Raw genomic sequence first — 21,639 nt, 5'->3', positions numbered from 1 at the left:
AGAGCAGACTTTAAGCTTTAAAATGATGTATATATCTCAATTCAAATGGATTCTTAAAACTGTCTAAACATTGGAAAGAAAGCATGCACTCGGGGGAAAAGTGTGACCTGAGAAAAGAGGCTCTGAAGTACGGGGTCTATTCAAGCACCTAATCTTTACGAAATCCTGCTACATACCTGTGTGAAGAATGTGACAAAAAACAGGATATAAACCACCAGAGCAGCAACAATGAAGGGATCATGAGATTAAGTGGAAATTGAGCATGCTTTATATACAAATTCTGTCCATTATTAGTGACAACTTTCAATTTTAAGCAGTAGCATTATCCTTTCTAAAGTTATTAGAGTTAGAAGTGAAGAGTATGAACAGAGGGTTTTTTTAAGAAATGAAAAGGAAAAACACACACCTAATCATACCATTCTAAAAAAAAGTGTTTGAGAAAAACTGCTAGCAACACAATTTCCTGTTCATTTGATGATCCCAAACTTTCGCATAATGCAGAAGGAAACTTACTCTTTCAGAAAATATGAAAAACTCAAGATTACATAGGTTAACCCATTTCACCTAATGTCAGTCCATGCACAAAATCAGTGCGTGCGGCTTTTTGTTGGTTTTGTGATGCATGGTTACAAATAGAAAGGACCTTCCGCATCACCTTTGTCCAAAAATCTAGACGAGACACTACTTACTTTTTTTTGTCTTGTCCTGATAATCATTTATAAGCTTTTTCAACAAGTGCCGTGTAGGAAGCAAATTTTGTTCTTTAAAGACATAAGGTTAAAAAAAAAAAGCTCGAATCGTTCATAGAAGGCCCTCTCATTAGGGCTTGCCCCTTGGAGCTGGGGAAGAGGTGATGGTATTATTTCTTTTCTCATGAAACAGGTCTTATTTTCATCTCAGTGCCTTTCATGGAGGTGGAGAGACCTTTCCAGCTAGACCAAATGGTTCCGTACATGGTTTTCTTGCCCAATTTGTACAGTCCATTCAGGTTGGACTGAATACATCGGTTGAACCACCAACCGCTGCGAAAGTTTGCAGCACAGTTGAACCGATATATGTCATTATCATTGTCCCACGTGGAAAAATCTCTGCCATTGTGTGAATGCATGGAATTCCCTGCAGAGGAAGAGTGAGGAGAAAAATTTGCCAGGAAACATGAACATTGGAAGTATTTTTTTTTCACTCTACATAAGCTGCAAATGGAAGAAGTTTTGGGAGATTATACTTTGAAACCTAGGAGAAACCCAAACCCAGCTAGGCAGTTTTTCATGTAACCATACCATTCCTGAACTAAGTCCAACATTTCCTTTTACATTTGCATTGTATTCTTCACATAAGTTTTTGTTTTTATTATGTCATTTTAAGTATGAAGATAATACCTATCAAGAGAGGTGAGAATTTCAAGAACAACTCAACCTTTCTTTCGCCTTATTGACTGAGAGCTGAAATGGGGTGAATACAATAGATTTGAATCGCATCATATACATGTATTGATCTTACCACATGCATGCGGGCATTTCCACAATAAATGGGTACTTTTCAGGGATGTCTCTTTTATTTTCTGCTTCCATTGTACAGTCACCACTGAATCCAATCTGATCTTGTAGAACACTTTAATGAGAGATACCTTTGTCCCAAAATTGCATCAAACAAGCAATCTATTAGAATTTATGCCAAAATGAAAAATATTGACAATATATACTAACATATGAAGGTCAAATTATGAATGCTCATTTGTTGTTTTTCAATTGAATGGCTTAATTTTGATGAGAGAACATGATAACAGCTCTGGAATTCTATTGAGTATTGTGTTTTATACCATTTCCAAACCAAGGGGTGAACATGCGTAACATGGACTGACCAAAATGCAAGAAAATGAGGACAATGTGTCGTCGGTATCAAGTGGTCACAATATCATATAGATTAATACAGGGCTATTTTTTTTTCATTTTTGAAGCTAGCAGCAACGTTTAATGTGTGTGTGTATGTCTGTGTACATATGACAAATATAAAGTCCTTATTAACAATGGTATAATAGCATTATTTCTTGGATTTACCCAATTAAAAGCCTGCATTTATAACATTTAAGGACAGCTGGGTTTATTTTATGCCTCTGCCATAAAGTGCCACTGGAGGCATTATGTTTTGGGGTTGTCCTCCCGTCCTTCCATCCTTCTGTTCATAATCATATTTGTGGACAGCATAACCTAAGATCCATTTGAGGTATCCTGATGAAACTTGGCATTTGTAAGTATGCGTGGACAAAATTGTGCTTAAATCAACATTTGTGGTGCACATGCTCAAGGTCAAAGTTCAAGGTCTTTTTTTTAAATTTCAATTTTCCCCCCATATCTATGTAATTCCAGAAGATACATTGTATTTTCCTCAAAATTTTTGTAAATAACCAGATAGAGATTCTTTAGTGAAAGTTTTTGGCCATGAGGTCAAAGGTCAAGTGAAAATGCTAAATTTTCACTTTTTCTCCATATCTCTGGAATGGCTCAAGATATCTTCATGAAACATGATACATATGCATGTACTGCCTGATAGTGAATCTCTTACGAGTATATAGGTCATGGGTCCAAGGTCAAGGTCAAATGCTCAAAATTTTCGTATGGAAAAGTGGTGTACATCCGCTCAGCATGGTGCCGACAAATTTTGTTTAACATGGGAAGTAAACATTGCGACTAGAACTTCTTGGTGAATTGACTGTGATTAATATAGTAGTGCATTTTTTACAAAAATCTCTAGGTGGAGTCAAAATTTCTTTAAAGGCTTTGCCTACAATGATACCAAATTTGCAATTATTCTATGAAAGAAAAGAGTTGCATTTTGGGCATCAAAATGTCCATGTTGTCAGCGTCTTTATGGAGCTTTTGCTAATTTTTCACATTTTGGGGCTAGGTGTACAATCTAAGGCTTGCCAAATTTTACAGGACTATGGATATAATTAGAACTTTTTGGGTGGTTCTGAAACCTGAAGATTTCATATGGAGATTCATGTTACAATGGTTCTTACTGGGTTGTAAGGAGCTCAAGTTTGCTATGCAGCTTGTTAGTCCTAGGCTTCATTCATAACTTCAGTATGAATAAGATACATGCATGACTAACAAAATGCACATTGTATCAAGATGTTCAGTGTAGAGTATCTACCAATAATTATCAACAAAGCATGTTCTTTACGAGCAGTCATCATAGTAATTATGTAGCTGCAGCGTCTGGTGCGTTACTTCTAATACTATACATAATGTGCTTGCTAGGTATACATGTAGAATATTAAAATACGTACAGTAAATGCTGCCTTGTGCAGCATATGTATAGCAAAGTGTAAGGAAAGATCTAAGAAAATGCATCATTTTGATGTGTATGTGCACAAATGCACTCAGCCCTACATGTACTTTCCTCGCATTTAGGGTTAAACTTTTTCATATTCTGTTTCTCCCATGTAATTTTACATGCAATGCCTGAAGGCATTTAGCATTTTCAAGAAACCAAGTGTGTATGTGTATTGCTTGTGTTACCAGATAAAGATTCTTTTGTAGCGTTTGGACTGTGGTGTCAGAGGTGAAAGATCAAATGAAATGCTTAAATTTTAGTTTTTTCCCTCATATCTAGAAACTGGATCGAAGTATCATTATGAACCTTAGTGCATATGCATGTACTGCCTGACAGTGATTCTCTTGGAAATTTTAGGGCAATGGGTTCAAAGGTTAAGGGTCAATGGTAAGGTTAATATGCTAAAATTCTATATTTTTATTACTCTTTTTCTCCATACCTTGGAGGTTACTCAACTCATAAACTTAAGAGAACTAGGTACATATGTACGCATACATATTGATCACTGCAGAGTGATTCTGTCATTGAGAAAGAATTTGGCCATGGATTTTCTGGTCAAGGGAAAATATTTAAGCATCACAATTTTTCTCACATTGTGAAGTAGTTCAAAGTACAATGTGTTGTCATGAAAATGGCTGTTTAGTACAGAAGAATTATAGGCCCTGAGTTCAGAGGGCAAGGGTTAAAGGTCAAGTACAAATGAAAAAATCCCCAATACCTGCACTCTCAAACAGTTAAGACATCTACCCAAGTGAAACCTACTTTAAGAAAGTTAACAATCAACACATTTGTGACAAATATGTCATTTTGATTTTTTTTTGCCGCTTACCAGTATGTGAAACAGTCTTTTCTTATTGTCAAGATGTACTCTAGGCCTATATTGGGAGAACCATACATTATGGTGGAGGTACACAAGTTGCCATAGCGACATTTCTAGTTTCTTTTTACAGTACTCAATTTTCATAAATAAAATCTTAAGAATTTACACATTAAATACATACAAAATATTTATGTTTGAGCGATGTATATGATTTTAATAAGTGCACATTACACTCGATGTGAAGGAAAATTTGCTTGCAATGGTACACTTCTGTGTTTTGTACCATTTTGAATATTCTATTTTGTTTGCTGCATAAATTACCTAAACACTATCAAATATGAGTATTGTATCCTGTCAGGACTATGTATACCAGCTGTATTTATCAAGGCATCCAGATTCCACATTTGCAGACAGCTTGTTAAAAAAGGCCACTGCTGTCATGTATTTAAAGGCATAATTTACCATTTGTAGATGAAACAAAACCCTGCATTTGTGCTGTAAAATACACATAGTTCTAAAAATGTGAGTAAGAGATAAAAACAACCACTGTAAAAATTGAATTTGTGAATTGATTTTAAGTTTTGTTAAATATACAAAATGTGAACTATAGTTATAATAAAAATGCTTCCAGACTAAACTGCCTACAGTTACAGTTTATTGAGAAAATACAGATATCTCCTTTTATTCTAGGCTTTAGTACAAAACTTTTATATGATAGGATGTTTTGTGGTACAACAGACCTACACATATATGCATTAAATGTCATATCTTGAAAAAATGTAAAATCACTATTCCCGAAGGTAAACAGGACCTTTAAGATTGACTGCAAAGATTTATATACATGTACCTGTAACATGGAAGAATAAACAGACTGAAATGTATACATTGACAGTTTGAATTGAAGAGATAGGCAGTTAGCTCTGGTGATTCACAATGAATGTGTGTAATCTATTCTTTTATAGTTATAGCCTTTCTAAGGGGAATATTTGTGTGTGTGTGCGTGTGTGTTTGTGTTTGCGTGTGTGTTTGTTTGTTTGTGTGTGTGTGTTTGTTTGTGTGTGTGTGTATGTATGGGAGAAGTTGTCTATTTCAAACTCCTTTGTGTTTTTGTCAGCACCCATAGCTTCTTGAGTGAACACACCAATGTGAACATGTTGGTGGCAGGGCCAGTTTAGATTTGAGGATGTAACTGTTGGTCATGCTATTTATGCTAGTTTCTGATAAGAATATCAACATTTTCTTTTCTTTTTTTAGTCAGCACCTGCAACTAGTCTGAATTAGTACATCATCATTTATGATTCTTATTTTACGATATATTTCAGGATTTGAAATGCTATTCTGCATCACAAAACCAATAAAATGTTGTCAGACATGGATCTTTAGTTTAGAACAGATTCTGAAAGAGCAGACTTTAAGCTTTAAAATGATGAATAACTCGAGGCAAATGGATTCTCCTAACCTATCTAAATATTGGGAAGAAGGCATGAACTCAGGGAAAAGTGTGAACTGAGAAAAGAGGCTCTGAAGTACAGGGTCTATTCAAGCACTTAATCTTTACCAAGCCCTGCTAGCTGTGTGAAGAATTTAACAAGCAGACAGAAACCACTAGAGCAACAACAATGAAGGGATTATGAGATAAAGCTGAAATTGAGCATGCTTTATAAACAAATTTTGTCCATTATAAATGACAACTTTAAAAGCAGTAGCATCATCCTTTCCTAAAGTTATGAGAGTTAAAAGTGAAGAGTAGGAACAGAGTTTTATAAGAAATGACACAAAAAAGACACACTTAATCATACCATTCTACAAAAAAAAAGGTGTTTGAGAAAAACTGGTAACAACACAATATCCTGTTCATTTTATGATCCCAAACTTAAGCATAATGTAAAAGGAAACTTGCTCTTTCAGAAAATATGAAAAGCTCAAGATTGCATAGGCTGACTCATTTCACCTATTTTCAGTCCATTCTCAAAATCAGTGCATGCAACTTTTTGTTGGTTTTGTGATGCATAGTTACAAATAGAAAGGACTTTCTGCATCACCTTTATCCAAAAATCCAGAGGAGACGCTACTAACTTTTCTTTCCTTGTCCTGATAATCATTTATAAGATTTTTTCAAGAAGTGCCAGGTAAGTAGCAAATTTTGTTCTTTAAAGTCACAGGTAAAGAGAAAAAAAGCTTGAATTGTTAATCGGAGGCCCTCTCATTAGGGCTTGCCCCTTTGAGCTGGGGGAGAGGTGATGGTATTCTTTCTTTTCTCATGAAACAGGTCTTATTTTCATCTCAGTGCCTGTCAAGGAGTTGGAGAGACCTTTCCAGCTAGACCAAATGACTTCTGACACAGTTTTCTCGCCCGATTTGTACACTCCATTCAGGTTGGCATAAAGACATCGATTGAACCACCAACCGCTGTGAAAAATCGCAGCACAGTTGAACCGATATATGTCATTATCATTGTCCCACGTGGAAAAATCTCTGCCATTGTGTAAATTCATGGAATCCCCTGGAGAGGAAAGAGTGAGGAGAAAAATTGCCAGTAAATATAAACATTTGAAGTAAATGTTAAGCTGCAAATGGAATAACTTGTTGGAGATTATACTTTGAAGGCTGTTTTGATAAACCCAAACCCAGCTGGGCAATTGTTCATGCAACGGCACCATATGAACTAAGTTTGACACTTTCCTCACTGCTTGCCTTGTTTTCATCACAGAAGTTTTATGTTTTTATGGCTCTGCCATGAAGTGTCACTGGAGCCCTTATTTTTTCGGGTTGTCCATCCATCCATCGTTCCCTCTGTAATCAATTTTCCTTTTCCATTTGTCCTAATGAAACTTGGCATGTGTATGTGCTGTATGAGTGGAGGAAGTTGTGCCTGTCAACTTTTGGGCGCACACGCTCAATGCCCAAGGTCAAAGGTCAAGATCAAGTGAAATTGCTAAAATGTCCTTTTTTATTTCTCCATATCTCCAAATGGTTCAAAATATCTTCATGGAACTTATTACATATGCATGATCTGCCTGATAGTGATTCTCTTTGAAATGTTGTTGTGATGGGGGTCAAAGTTCAAGGGTCAAAGGTCAAGGTAAATTCCCCCAAATTTCAGTATTTCCTTCATATCTATGCAGTGAACAATTATAAATTGGTCATCCTGGGTGCAGAGTTTCAGAATTTATTGTGATAAGGATAATGTTTTCAACACAATGAACAAGGTTGATGACATGACAGCCTCGCTACAAGCATGCGTGAGGAGGGGCTGAAGGAAGCAGAACTAAAGGAAGAAAACATTCATAAATTTTACACAGGTAAACTTGTTAAGTACTTGGTATTGTAATGGTACTACATTGCTACATTTCTGAAACATGTGAGGCTCCTATGTCGTCATCCCTGTTAAGTGTAATTAGGTGATCCGAGTATCCTCTTTTGTTTTATTGTTTTTTGAATATTGATTTCTCTGATTAATAACCACCATATAATTCACAAATCTACACATGGAACTGTTGATTTATGTATTCCATGATGTGAAATTATGAAAATGGTGTGGAATGCCCCTTTAAGCAATATAACTGTTTGTCCAATTAAACCTACATGTAGTTCAAGAAAATTAAGACTCAACACATTTTGTGAAAACATGTCATTTTGATGCTTTGCCAATTATGTTGTCACACATTGTCAAGACGTGCAGATGTACTATACACCTATTGGGAGAATCATGCATTGTGGTGGACGCAAACCCATCACAATAGCAACATTTCTATTTTTTTTTTTTGTGGCTAATCTGTGTATGAAGATTGCATTTGATTTGACTCTGGCTGATGCATATAAATACATTTTAATTTGTTTCTTTCAACAACAAAAGTTAAAACAGACAAACGAATGTAATCAGATAAATGTGATATAAAGTACCATGCAAGTTTATTGCCAAACATAACAACAAAGTACAAACAGATCTATATCGTAATGGTCATCGGGAGGCCTTTCAAGAATTTATCCTGTAATATAATATCCTATATATCAAAATGGTAAAACAGTTACATTCGGTCCTTGATTTTCTGGCCATCGATTAGTCAGTTCTCTGTTATTTGGATGTCGACTATTATCAGTGCCAAGTCTCATTCAAAAGAAATACACCTTCAACAGTTATCGTGTGAATACACGGCTTGGTATATTCCAATCATAGCAGCGGACTCACTACAACCATAGAACTACAACATTGCAGCTCCATGCTCGTATCTTGTAGCTGAATGATTAGTATGATGTTGTTTATAGTCTACCAGGGAGTGAAATAGCTCCACAGAAATAGACATAAAACAATCAAGACTTTACTTTCAAAGCAGAGATTAAAGCAATTTACAGTTACCGCAAGTACTATGAGACACCTTTATCAACAGTTTTATATTCTTCGGTTGTATGATACATTACAATTCTCGGTATTGCCAATTACCTAGGTGGCATGCGCAGAGCAGCATTTTAGATGTATCATTAGAAAGCTCAAAGGACAAACTTGCCCCGGGTTTGGCTTCACATCGTTGCTGGGGTGACAAGACCTTGTATCTGCAATTTTGGTGAAAATGACTTTTTTTGATTAATGGTCAAATAATCAGTTAAGTGATGTCCTGTCCAAATACTAAGTGTCTAAACCCCAAAATGAAGCCACCATGGCATTTCCAAGGAAAGGCTATTCCATGCGCTATAGTGCTTTGGCTCCCCTGAACATTTGACATTTTGTAGATACGAGGTCTTGTCGCCCCAGCGACAATGCACTCAGGTCACATTCTGTCTTTATCCAGGGGTATTTTTGTTGAAGATTTCTTCACTTTCATCATGTGACCAGCACATTGAAGCCTTGCAGTAGTGACCATGACTGTAGTGACTGCAACTCAGTTAAATTTGGAAACTTTCAACTCCTTCAAAGCTGAATTATAGCCAAGAAAAAAGGAGTATTAATGTAAAAGCAGACAGATATCTCCATTGAATCATACGGGAACTGTAACACGCCCGAGACAACTGGAAGCGACAACGGCACAGAGGTATCTCACAGTGCATCTGTGACAATGCTCTTCAGTGTGTACAGAAGTCTTCTGTGCATCGGCCATACCGAGATTGGGGGGAGGGGTGTTAAAGCCTCATTGGTTGATATCTAGCTGTGGATCCAGTTCAGGGCAGCATCACTTGCTTGAACAACTTCTTCAAGCCCACCTGGACCCTTCCGTCGGTGGCAGTCTTCCACAATGTGATGCAGGGTTTGGTCAGGATGGCGACAGTAACATGCTGGGATAGCTGTGAACCTTCATTTGTGTAGATGTTGGCCTGTCCTTGCATGGAGGATTTGAATTCAGTTTAAGGTGAGCCCCTGTTTCCGAGTGAGGTTGAACCCCTATGGCTTTGCTGCTGGGTCAGTGATGGTGTCATATACTAGTATGACTTGAGTTGTGTTTGAGACAGCACCAGACCAACTTTTGTGGCCTTCAGTTTTGGAGTCTGATACCCCGTTTAAACTGCGATCGGGTTTCAAAGCCTCCTCGAGGAGGTTCGAAAGCCCACTCTGAAAAAGCAGCCTCTTGTCTGTTTACACTGCTCCCCAAAAGCTGGCCCTAGCAGTCCAGAGCAGGCCCAACCAGCTCCTCCCCTCTGATACATATGGCGCGGGCTTTTGCACGAAAGTGTGCAAGTTGAAAAGCTTTCTTCAGTGGGGATTGGCCGAAATGGCTGGGTTGTTTATGTAAGTGGGTGATGACTTTCAGGGATAACTTCTGGGTAGGCTGAAAAGCAGCTTCTCGAACCCCTTAGGATATATACTGTAGCAAAGACTGCTATAGCAGGCTCTTTAAAACCACCCCCTGTAGGTGGTTTCAGAACCTGACCTTGATCTGATCCGTTTCAATCCGATCTCTTTTTGTCCGTTTATACTGAGCTGAAAGGCTGCTCGAGGCTGCTATAGGAGGCTGCAGAACCCCCTTTTGCTTCGTATAAATGGGTATGAGTGTTCCCTTGATTGAGGGACATCCAGACTAGCTTGTGGGAGTTCAGTTGCATCAGTTCATCCTGGATTGGAAGGTCAGGGTCTGCATTGATGGCACTGGCAACCCTTGCCATATCCTTTACTTCCTGCGGAGAGGGTGGGGGGGGGGGGGGAGGGGTGGGGAGAGATGTGTGCCAAGACGGCTAGGCAACTGGTGAAGAGGGGAGCACTTGAGCATGTCTGAGACTTGTGACATTGCCGAGTTTAGGACCATGTCAACTCATTTCACGTTACAGCTGTTGGCTTCACAAAGATGAGCAGTACCGGTACTCTGCAGTGGAGCAGACAAGGGCCAGTGTTGCAGTACAGAGAGTACTGGCTTTTGAACCATAATTGTTGCGAGTTTCATGATGTTGACAACTCTCTTTTAATAGGCATTCTCGTTACATGAGAGTGCGGTCCAATGTACCCCATGGTACTTACGAAACTACTCATGCTTGGCAGGCTTGCCATAGAAGGCTACCTTCAGCTTAGCGTTAGCAAGATCATTACTAAGATGAAAGGCAGTAATCATGGTGGACTTTGAAGGGTTGCCACAAAGTCTCCAGCAGGTGAAGTACTCCTCCATTGTCTTCAGATCTTGGGTCAGGATTTGGCTGATGTCATCCAAGGATCTTCCCCTGAGATGAAAGGGCGAGGTCGTCCCTATAAGCAGACGACCTCGCCCTTCTCAGAGCCAACACATAGCTTGATGTGTTGGCCCTGAAAGGGCAATTATAGAAAGGTGCTAGGTATCGAGGGACTGATGAATTGGTAATAACATATGTATGCCCTAGCATGATATGCTAGAAGTGCTGTATTTGAGCATGTCTCTCTTATGCAGCCAAATTGCTGTTCGGACACCAGCCGGTCCCAATCTGGCCAGATAATCGAGGTCTGACTGCATATGAATATGACTTTATAAAACAGAGGAAAGACAAGAGACAATTCAAATATTATAAAAGACAGAGAAAGGTAGGATTTTATTTTACTTTAGTAGGAAGGGTACTTGTAGGCATCTATTATTTTCCATGTGAATACACATTAAGGCCAGCTAGATTAAGGCTATTCATTAAGGATGGGCAAGTTCTGAGGTCAATTTCCAAGCTATTCCATATAGTGTTTAAACAATAGTATTGATGGTAGTATGGAAAAGTATGAGAAAATCCATACCTTCAATTTAGAATCCATATCAAATTACATTATCTTGTAATATTTAGAATTATTAAAAAAAAAAGATCCTCCATTCAAAAAGTTGTGGTGGAAATGTTATGCGAACATTAGTACCTGAATATATATATACACATACATGAATAAATAAATAAATGAATGAATAAATGAATATATGTATATTATGTATATGTATATATATATATATATATATTCACATACATATGGGAGGACGAGCTGATTTTGCTACAACATGCATTTTCCATAGACCCTTGTCCGAGTATACTGCGCGACGGTCCTCAATGTGTTACATTGAATGAATTTTCTCTAAACTGAATGAATTAAAATTCAAAGGGAAGGGAAAAAAATAAAATATCCTCAGAGAAAGAAAATGAACTATGAATGCAGAGAAGTGACAAAAATCATTCAGACTTGAATATCTGTTTATATTAGATGGCTTAGACAGTTTCTGGTATGTGATTGGTCGAGAGCTCATCACGTGATGCTGTTTCCCAGCTCATTATATTGACCAACTGGTCAACTGAATGTATTTTTTCCATGTGTGTCGCCCTCTTACGGTTGAAAAACAAACAATTACACCAATATAAGAGTGTGGGACCACGTTGGTAACTGGGAGGAGCAAACAATTACTATCGATAACTGCAGTCTGGATCGATATAATCTGTTCCCACTCACCCCCCACCACACACACACACACACACACACACACACACACACACGATACGTGAGAGAGTAGGAGACGGCACGGCGCGGCGCGGAGTAGTGTCATGCGCTAGGCCTGCCTGGATGGAATTCGAGAAGCTAAATGTTACGTACAGTGTAATAATGTACATAGTAGGCTACCCAATGTACTGTTTACGTATGCACGTATCATTCGGCCAGCGAAGTTTGGATTCACACTTCAAAATGGAACCCCATTTTGTCTATAATAAACAACGACGAGCTCGATAAGATTTTGGAGGATAAGGATTCTATTAACTCCACTAAACATGGCCTAAAACAAGCAAGTTAACAGTCTAGAGACATTTTGTTCAGTTCAGTTCTTAGAACGAGGGCAATTCATGCATCTTTGTAATTAGACTAAAGTTAGATCCAGGCCTAACGTTACGTCGAACAAACCACAAGTGGAGGACTAACTCAACTGTAGTGTTACGACACCGAGCAGACTGGTTTGCAAATCACTGTGTTTCTACAATGTTCATCTCTGCAACAGAGGAGAAAAAAAGACTGATTTTGAAATTGCTCCAGATTCCTGATGACAGAACGTCAGAAGGTAGGCCTACGTCTATACCGGTCCTGGCACAAGACAAATTGATTGAAAATCACAGGGTAGGGCCTATAACGTAAGGCCTAGAAAAAGGTGATGCACTGGACTGGGGAGTCAATTTGGACGCATGTGATGTAGGCCCTTCTAACAGTTAGACACTAACTCTAACGTTAGACTTAACGTTAGAGTCTTATAGACACTAACATAGAGGATAGACTTACCGCTGCATAACGACAAATAACGTTAGACCGTGTATTTATATTCTTACATTAGAACTCCCTAACGTTAGATCTAAATTAGGACTAACGACGAATGTTAGAATAGAGTCTATCTAACTACTGTAAACGTCAATATTTTCGCGCGATTAATTTTTCGCGCTGAGCGGCTCGAAAACGTATTCGCGGGTTCTTAAATTCGCGCTCCGCAGCAGGTTACTTTACTGTAGTACACATTCACTGCTTTCATCCAAAGCCTCTGCTACATAGCTTGCTATGCCAGCGTACGACAAGCGACGTAGCGAGCGGCTCGACTGCGAGTACAAGCACTCAAATACGTAGTACAGCTGTGACTGTAGTACCGTAGTCACGGTACGGGGGAATGTACAATGTTGTAGCATCGGTGCGTGCGGTGCACACATGCATGCTACAGCACACAGCAATCTATCGTCTCTTCGCACAGTACTAGTAGCGTAAACATGCCTGTACATTGTACTACGTAGCAGTATCATCGATGAAGCGCACACAATTCATCCCGTTCAAAATGTGCATAGAAAATTGTGAAGATATATTCGCGCGTTTTTGAATTCGCGCTAGCCGAACGTAGCGCGAAATCCGCGAAAATTAATGTACCGCGAAAATTTCCACGTTTACAGTAATAGGCCCTGTAACATTTAACAAACATAATTATACCCCCGCCAAACGAAGTTTGAAGGGGGTATATAGGAATCAGCAGACGGTCGGGCGGTCGGGCGGTCGGGCGGTCGGGCGGGCGGGCGGGCGGTCAGTCGGGCAGTCGGTCCGTTGCAAATCTTGCGTCGCGAACTACTTCCTCAGTTTTCAACCGATTCCCATAAAACTTGGCACAGATGTGTGCCTTGGGTTGTAGATGTGCAAGACGTATTTTTTGACAGTACCCAAAAGTATGTTGCCATGGTAACGGCATATTATGGGCAAAAATGGGTACAAATCTTGCGTCGCGAACTCCTCCCACAGTTTTTGATCAATTTTTATGAAATTAGGTACAGATGTTCATCTGAATATGTTAATGTGCAAGACACATATTTCCGCAGTGGCAAAAAGTGCGTTGCCATGGTAACGGCATGTTATTGGTAAAATATAGGGCAAAATGCTTCATGGCAAAACTGCTTCATCAGTGTTCTTCCAATTCTCATGGAATTCATATTGAATGTTTGTCTTAGGATATAGGTCAGCATGACACATTTCTTGACAGTGACAAAAAGTATGTTGCCATGGTAACCAGTACAGCTTACATATTATGAGCCAAAATGATGGAAAATTTTGTGTTGCAAACTACTTCCTCAGTTTTTGCCCAATTTCCATGAAACTTGGTACAGATGTGTGCCTTTGGTTGTAGATGTGCAAGACGCATTTTTTGACAGTACTCTAAAGTACGTTGCCATGGTAACGGCATATTAATGGCAGAAGATCAAGGAAAGATCTTGCGGATTTAACTACTTCCTCAGTTTTTTGACCAAAACTTATGAAATGTGGCACACACCTTGATCTTGGTGGGAAGATGTGGAAGACATATTTTTCGGACGTGTCGGAAGCTGCGTTGCCATGGTAACGGCATATAAATGGCAGAAGATCAAGGAAAGATCTTGCGGATTGAACTACTTCCTCTGTATTCGACTGAAGCTCATGAAATGTGGCACACACGTTGGTCTTGGTGGGAAGATGTGCAAGACTTTTTTTTTGGACGTGTCGGAAGCTGCGTTGCCATGGTAACGGCATATTAATGGTGGAAGATCAAGGAAAGATCTTGTGGATTGAACTACTTCCTCAGTTTTTGACAAAAGCTTATGAAATGTGGCACACACAATAGTCTTGGTGGGAAGATGTGCAAGACATATTTTTTGGACGTGTCGGAAGCTGCGTTGCCATGGTAACGGCATATTAATGGTGGAAGATCAAGGAAAGATCTTGTGGATTGAACTACTTCCTCAGTTTTTGACAAAAGCTTATGAAATGTGGCACACACAATAGTCTTGGTGGGAAGATGTGCAAGACATATTTTTCGGACGTGTCGGAAGCTGCGTTGCCATGGTAACGGCATTTAAATGGCAGAAGATCAAGGAAAGATCATTCCTTGGGTAAGACTGTCGTCACGGGGCAGGGGTATTAATCACCTTCAGTGATATTTCTAGTTAGAATCTAACATGTTAACGTTAGACATAGACTAGGTTCTAATGTTTGGGCCTACCTGTAGAAACAAATGTCAAATGATAAAAATTGCCCAGTAGGCCATAACGTTTAAGGCCTAAAGTTAGATTTATATTGTGAGAAGACCCTAAAACATCTGCTGATCTTTTGGACCTCAGCCTAATTCAACTGTAGGGCCCGAAAGCATCGCTACTTGACTTGAGCCTAACGTTAACGTTTAAGTACTGTCGTTTAATAGAGGACATGAGCCTAGCAACTACACAGTCCAGTCGCCGCTGTACAACTACAAAATCGCGACAGTGCACACACAGCGTCTGGTCGGGCTAACATGAGCGTATAAACAGCCACGGTTAGGCTATACGTCGTTAGTGTAGGCTCTTCTGTAAAGCACAATCAAGCACAATAACAGATATCGACTGGTAGGGGGTGGAATGTAACAATCTTTGGAACGCCTGGGAGTTATATTTTCCCTCGTGATCATATTTTCCCTTGGGAAAATATAACTCCCTGGCGGTCCAAAGAATGTTATATTCCACCCCGTACCAGTCAATAACTGTATAATGAGTTTGGATACAACTGATATTCCAGGTACTTTCATGTAGGTCAGTTCATACTTCTCTTTGTACAACCCAATTTTGACCAGTTATCATAATCGATGTGTGTATCATTGAATATGTATATCTTTTGTTTGTTTTGTACATTTTTGGTATAAGGTACAAGAACTTGTACAAATTTCTTTTGATGTAATATTAATAAATAAGATGAAATTGAAATTGTACTGAAACTGAAATAGAGGAAGAAAACCTTCATTGTCCTCTTTGTGCGTGATGAAAATGGAAGTGAATTTGTACATGTTAGTTTCACAGAAATATCAGATGGAAGTGTTAATATATGTATCATATGTTAGTGGTCATGTTTGCATTCCAGCAAGCTCATTCTCATAATTACTTTCACATATTGATATCTTGCAAGCAAAATCTTGTAATTACCAGCATTTCCACTGTAGCCACGAATATGCAGACGATAGTTCATGGTTTCGTTGGCAATCCTGAAAGCCTTGTATTTGGCATATCTTGTGCTGCCAGCTTCATCCATCAGGTCAATACGGAGTTCGTAGTTGCGCTGTGACATCATCAGGTGGATCTTGTCATTTCCCAGCCAATGCTCTGATGTCAGGTTTCCAAACCCGGTCTTGTAGTCGATCCAGGGACGATTGAAGTTCTCCGTTCCATCAATGCGGCGCTGGAATACCTGTTATTGTCAGAGATTTTTTTCATTGATGTGTGAAAATAATGTTATTTGTAAATCAAATAAAAAATAGTCTGCTACATGAAAAGAAGAAGCATCTCCTCAAGTAACTTCCATTGCACCCAAATGATTCGGCACGCCGTACACCGAGGTACTGTTGTAACCCGGGGTATCGCGTTGTATAGCGCCATCTCATGCCCATTATTTATAATGAGTATCCGAATTCAGATACGCCGATTCCGAATTCGGATACGGCAAAGTCGTCGCAATGAACTAGCACCATAGGTGTTTTTCGAAGTAATTTCTAGCACCACACCGTTTTGTAAACATCATCTGCCGTAACTTATTTTCAGTAATCAATAATTCAGTTTCAATAATCGCCGAAAGCCCAGAAAATTCACCCCAAAATTAACTGTATTTCTTCAAAATTTGGTCATGGGGGCTGCCATCTTTATAATCTTCTACGCGTGCGCGAATGGTCAATAATAAGAGATGAAATGCGAAAGAAAAAGGTTCAGAGCAGAAAATAATTATCAGTTGCATGCATTAATTGTTGCATAATCACATAAAAGAAAACATTTTTGTGCATAATAATACTAAAATAATACTAAAAAATATTTTGACACATTTTTTCAACTAATTAATTCAACAAAATGGCGAATTTTCATTTGGTACCCCAGGGTACCAAATACTGCATCAAATATTACAGTAGGCAGTGAGGACAGGACCCTTATCATTCAGCTGTTTCGGTGTTATGGTCCCATACCTGTATTTTCGCCCTGAAATCTCATGCCAAGAGGATGTACTTCTGTTAACTCTCTATGTGCCACGTCCGCATGCCCGATGGCATGCCAAGTTCGTATATTCTGCTTTATAAAATGGGTTCAAGAATGTAGCCAATAGGAAGCGCTGAAATGAGACACACCTCCTTCCTTTACTTCAGTACAACTGCACTGCCTGTAATCCTATGGTAGATTGCCGATCGTCTGTGCGCGCGGCGGCTCCTTTGATGAATTGCATGCATATGCGTACGCGCTGTCAATCCTGTAAATAACTTCTAGTTCGGGCTGCCGGCCGGCCGGCCTGTCTTCCCTTGTGCATAACATATGTGGCGTACGTACGTATACTGTACTATACGTACACTTTGTACAGTACAGTAGACCAAGCGTTATGGGACCGGACGCGTACATGGAGTCACTTTGAAGAGCAAATCCAACGATTTAGCAGGTTAATTCTCACGCCGTTTTCAGAGTATGTTGTCTAGTAGGCCTATATGAGGAGTCTATATCAAGTCTTTAAGGTAAAGGGTGCATATTCTATGTAAAATAAGTAAGTTTTCATGCGGGTGTCCGGAAACCCAACCCCCCATTATACTTATACTGTATGTGCGGGACTTCCGCGAGTGCGACGTGCGTAAAAGTTTGGGACGAACATCTTCGGACGTCTTGACCCACAAAGGTACGTGAAAAACGCTGAAAAATGATGTTAGTTTTCGAATTTAACGCACTCTATCCTGTGCATCATTTGTATACTAACACACAGACCCGCCTAAACTAAAAATTGTTCTTTGCATGTCGCACGCAAGGCTTGCCCGGAAAGGTTGTTTTCCCAAAGCATTACTATGTTTGTTTCTCAGAATAATATGGCACATAGGGGACTTCAGCCCTGGCACATAAAGAGATAATGGGGGCTTTGTTGCTGTCTGTGTTTTTTCTGAATTTATGCTAGCCTTGTGCATGTAGAAACTTTCCTCATTTGAAGGTGAAATTCAAATCTTTGGTAGGATATGTGGGTTAAGCAATGAGAATCAGGGTAGAGTTGTGAAATATTGCCATGAAATGCAAAGTTCGAATTAAACTTTGTATTGTTATATAATCATGTATCAAATACACCTGAGCAAGATCAGGTGAAGCTCTTGTAAAAGGTGAAACTAAGAGACTTATGAAATTCAAAAGTTTCATTGTTTTTTATGACACAGTGGTCAGTCACATTCATATGATAAGAAATATTACCATAATGGTAACTATCCTAGTGATAATAAAATGTCATGCAAATAATGAATGTGTACATGAGTGCTATTATGGACATGATATTCACAAGGCACAAGACAGAATGATCCATTCAATGAGACATAGCTGAGTTGAATGGATCAATGATTTCATCTTTCACTGATGAATGACATGTTCTGTTCATTTCACAAATGAAAAAAAAATTGTTTGTTTTTAAATAGATCCTAGTTATTTGACTGCTTGTTTGACATAGATAATTTGTCCCATTTCTTATATTATCATTTGTGCCATTGTGGCTCTTTTTACTGTACAATCTTGGATCCTTGTAATTTGCTTCATTGCTTGCACGCCAAGAGCTTGGAACACTACGTACTACCTATTCAAAACACTCGCGCTAGCACTTTGCATGCAGTCAAGCATATTGACAGACAGTGTGTCAGCGTATAGCACTCAGCACTCTCTTGATTTCAGATTTTGAACATTTTCTTGTGTTTCAAAAGTCATGAAACATCAAATGACAAAGATCTATTGCCAAGTGTTATATAAAACAAATAATAAATGCTTTTCATTCATGCAATGGACAGAATATTTGATTTGATTTGATTTTTATCTTATTTCTGAATTTCTTTTTCATACATAAATGGAATACAAAGTCAAATAAACAAACTAATTGAGCACAGTATAATTTGAATCAGACAGTTAAAACAAAATAAATGATTATATCCAACATTTTTTCTGACACAATGCAAAATGAAAATAAACAAATTATTTTATGCATACTTTTATGGAAACATATTATGTTCCTGCATATCTATTCTTCAAAGACAAATTAGGCAACTCTTGATGTACAGAAATTCAGGAGACCATCATCATAAGCAAACACTTAATGAGGACAATGGCCACAGAAATGATTGTCTAAACAATACGACATTGTAAGAATATAACATACAAGTCACTACTCACTGAGTGGCGATAAAGAGAAAGGGAGGGAAGAATGAGGGGGGAAAAAAATTCATGCGGTGAAAGATAAACTTACTGATCCATTCAACAAGGCTGTGCTTTGATGAATGGATCATTTCATCTTTTAGCATCACGAAAAATTCTGTCCATGAACACCTAAAAATGTAGATCCTTGTCATTTGATGTTTGATGAATTGGCTCTGCGGAAGCTGATCCCTAATTCAGTCTCTCATGTACTCAGTGATCCTCTTTAATTTCTTGATTAGATGTGAGATATCATGTCAGAGAAATATATGGCAGTGATGCTATGGCCTCATGATGCTCCCATTGAATTCAATATCCCTTCACCCCCCCCCCCCCCCCCCACAAAAAAAACCCACAACAAACCAGCAAAATGAATAACGTTAGATGATATACACATAAAATAAAATGAAATAAAATAATTTAAAAATAAGGAATGTAATGTAATAAAATGAATGAATTAATTATAGTCTGTAAAAGTGGATATTCTTGCACGAGTAATTTTCCATGCTCGGCCGGGTAAAGATGAATTTCGCATGTCTTTAATTCCACAGAATCAGGACATTGTACCACTGGAACATATGGCATGCAAAAATATTTTCGTGCTTCTTTTCTTATTGCGCCAGCTTTGGTTGCTAGAAATGTGCAATAAATTCCACTTTTTTTTTCCAAAGTAAAAGTACCTGCCTAGCAAATTTTGCTTATTGCCAATCAAAATGCAAGGAATAATGAAAAAGAATTAAAACGAAACAGCGGAACTAACCGTCCAGTTTCCCCCATCTGTGTCCATATCGCAGTATACTTGGAACGACTGGTTCCCTCCAGCTGGTCGGACCTCATACAGCCCACTTGTCCTCGGCTGACTTGGGTCTATGTCAGAACAGTCATAGGGAAGCAAAACTTCCTCTGCAAGGGAAATGAGATGATTCTTGGAGGCAATTAAATGCTTAAGTAATGAGATGTTCGTTTTCTGGCGGGGGAAAGATTACTTTGTAGATCCGATTTAACCTGTTGGAGGCTAGTCCCTAGTATTATTGGTGTATTGGAAAATAGTTATATCATACCAAAATCAACTCATCCTCAATGGGTTAAGACACATTATATATCCACAAGAATAGCCACTTATTTGAGTGTTTTTTTAATCAGAAAAAAATATATATATATCTTTTTTCAGAAAGAATTAAGGGAATATGCCTGGTTTCCTTAAGCAAACTATCATATCCTTAGTTGAAGAATTGATGAGAATGTGTGTGTGTGTGTGTGTGTGTGTGTGTGTGTGTGTGTGTGTGTGTGTGTGTGTGTATGTGTGTGTGTTATTATGTGTAGAGAGAGAGAAAAAAAATAAGACTATTTGATGGTTTTCTGGCTTTGCATTTTGTGATGTGAAGAGAAAGAGAGAGAAAAATGACTTATTTGCTGGTTCATTTGAGAGGAAAGCAAGACCTTAGACACCATTAAACTTCAAGGCTTGTAGTTCCCTTAAAGGACAAGTTCACCTTAATAGACATGTGGATTGAGTGAATGCAGCAAAATTTATTAGAACACTTCAGTGAAAGTTTGAGGAAAATCAGACAATCCATTCAAAAGTTGTGAATTTTTGAAGTTTCAGTACCCCCATCGCCGGATGAGAAACTGCTACAGCATGCAATTTCACATGTGAAGAATGATACAAAGAAAATATAGAGAAAATTCAACATATTTTTACTCTTCTCACATAATAAAAGAACACTCAGAAGGCAGGGGGAATGATATTACCCTTAACATACATACTGCAGTAACAAGTCAGGGAAATGTGTCCTTTTTTTTCTAAAATTTGATTTGATTTATTTCCGACAGTCAATAAGGCAAAGTATGTATATCACCAGTGTTGGTGCTTCAGAGTATGTATAATTGTTTGAGAATTGTATTACTTGGCCTGAAAAGACAAATGCAGTTTTGTATATTTGCATATATAGCTTTTGTGTGATTTACAGTTATATTCACTTGATATCAAATGGTTTTAAAGTCTCTGAAGTCTCGGAAGAATGTGACCCACCTGTATTCTCAGCAAACTCAGGCACAGTCTTGGAGATATCAGTCTCAGCAGATGTGGTAGTGCCCAGTTCTAGTTTCATTTAAGCCAGGTTTACAGAAAGTATTCATACATGAAATACTGTATACACTATAATTTTCGCGTACATAAATTTTCGCGAATTGCCGCAGTCACACATTTTCGCGAGTGGTTAAATTCGCGATTGGGGGACCAGAGAAAATATGAAGTGGCAAAGAAAGTGTGAATTTTCAATTTACTAGCAAATAAGAATGATACTAGTTATACACTGCATGAAAAAAACTTACCAAACTCTGCGAACTAGTAAGTTAGAATTCAACATTTTTGAAATGATTAA

General features: G+C 38.5%; 1 protein-coding gene across 1 annotated transcript; it reads right to left on the bottom strand.

Annotated features, from left to right (window-relative positions):
• Nucleotides 1-871: 871 nt before the first annotated feature.
• On the bottom strand, nucleotides 872-21,366 carry LOC139725391 (microfibril-associated glycoprotein 4-like). Its single transcript, XM_071636470.1, has 5 exons — nucleotides 21,288-21,366; nucleotides 20,016-20,158; nucleotides 16,004-16,265; nucleotides 6,468-6,659; nucleotides 872-1,116 (listed from the first exon to the last, which is right to left on the bottom strand). The coding sequence occupies exons 1-5, from the start codon at nucleotides 21,364-21,366 to the stop codon at nucleotides 872-874; spliced, it is 921 nt and encodes a 306-aa protein (XP_071492571.1).
• Nucleotides 21,367-21,639: the final 273 nt, after the last annotated feature.

The sequence above is a fragment of the Diadema antillarum genome, unplaced genomic scaffold (assembly GCF_040938485.1).
Source record: "Diadema antillarum isolate AM-2024a unplaced genomic scaffold, OU_Dant_1.0 seq00000036_RagTag, whole genome shotgun sequence".
Lineage (NCBI taxonomy): Eukaryota > Metazoa > Echinodermata > Echinoidea > Diadematoida > Diadematidae > Diadema > Diadema antillarum.
Note: the sequence above shows the minus strand (reverse complement) of the source record. Positions and strands in the feature narration are given on the sequence as shown.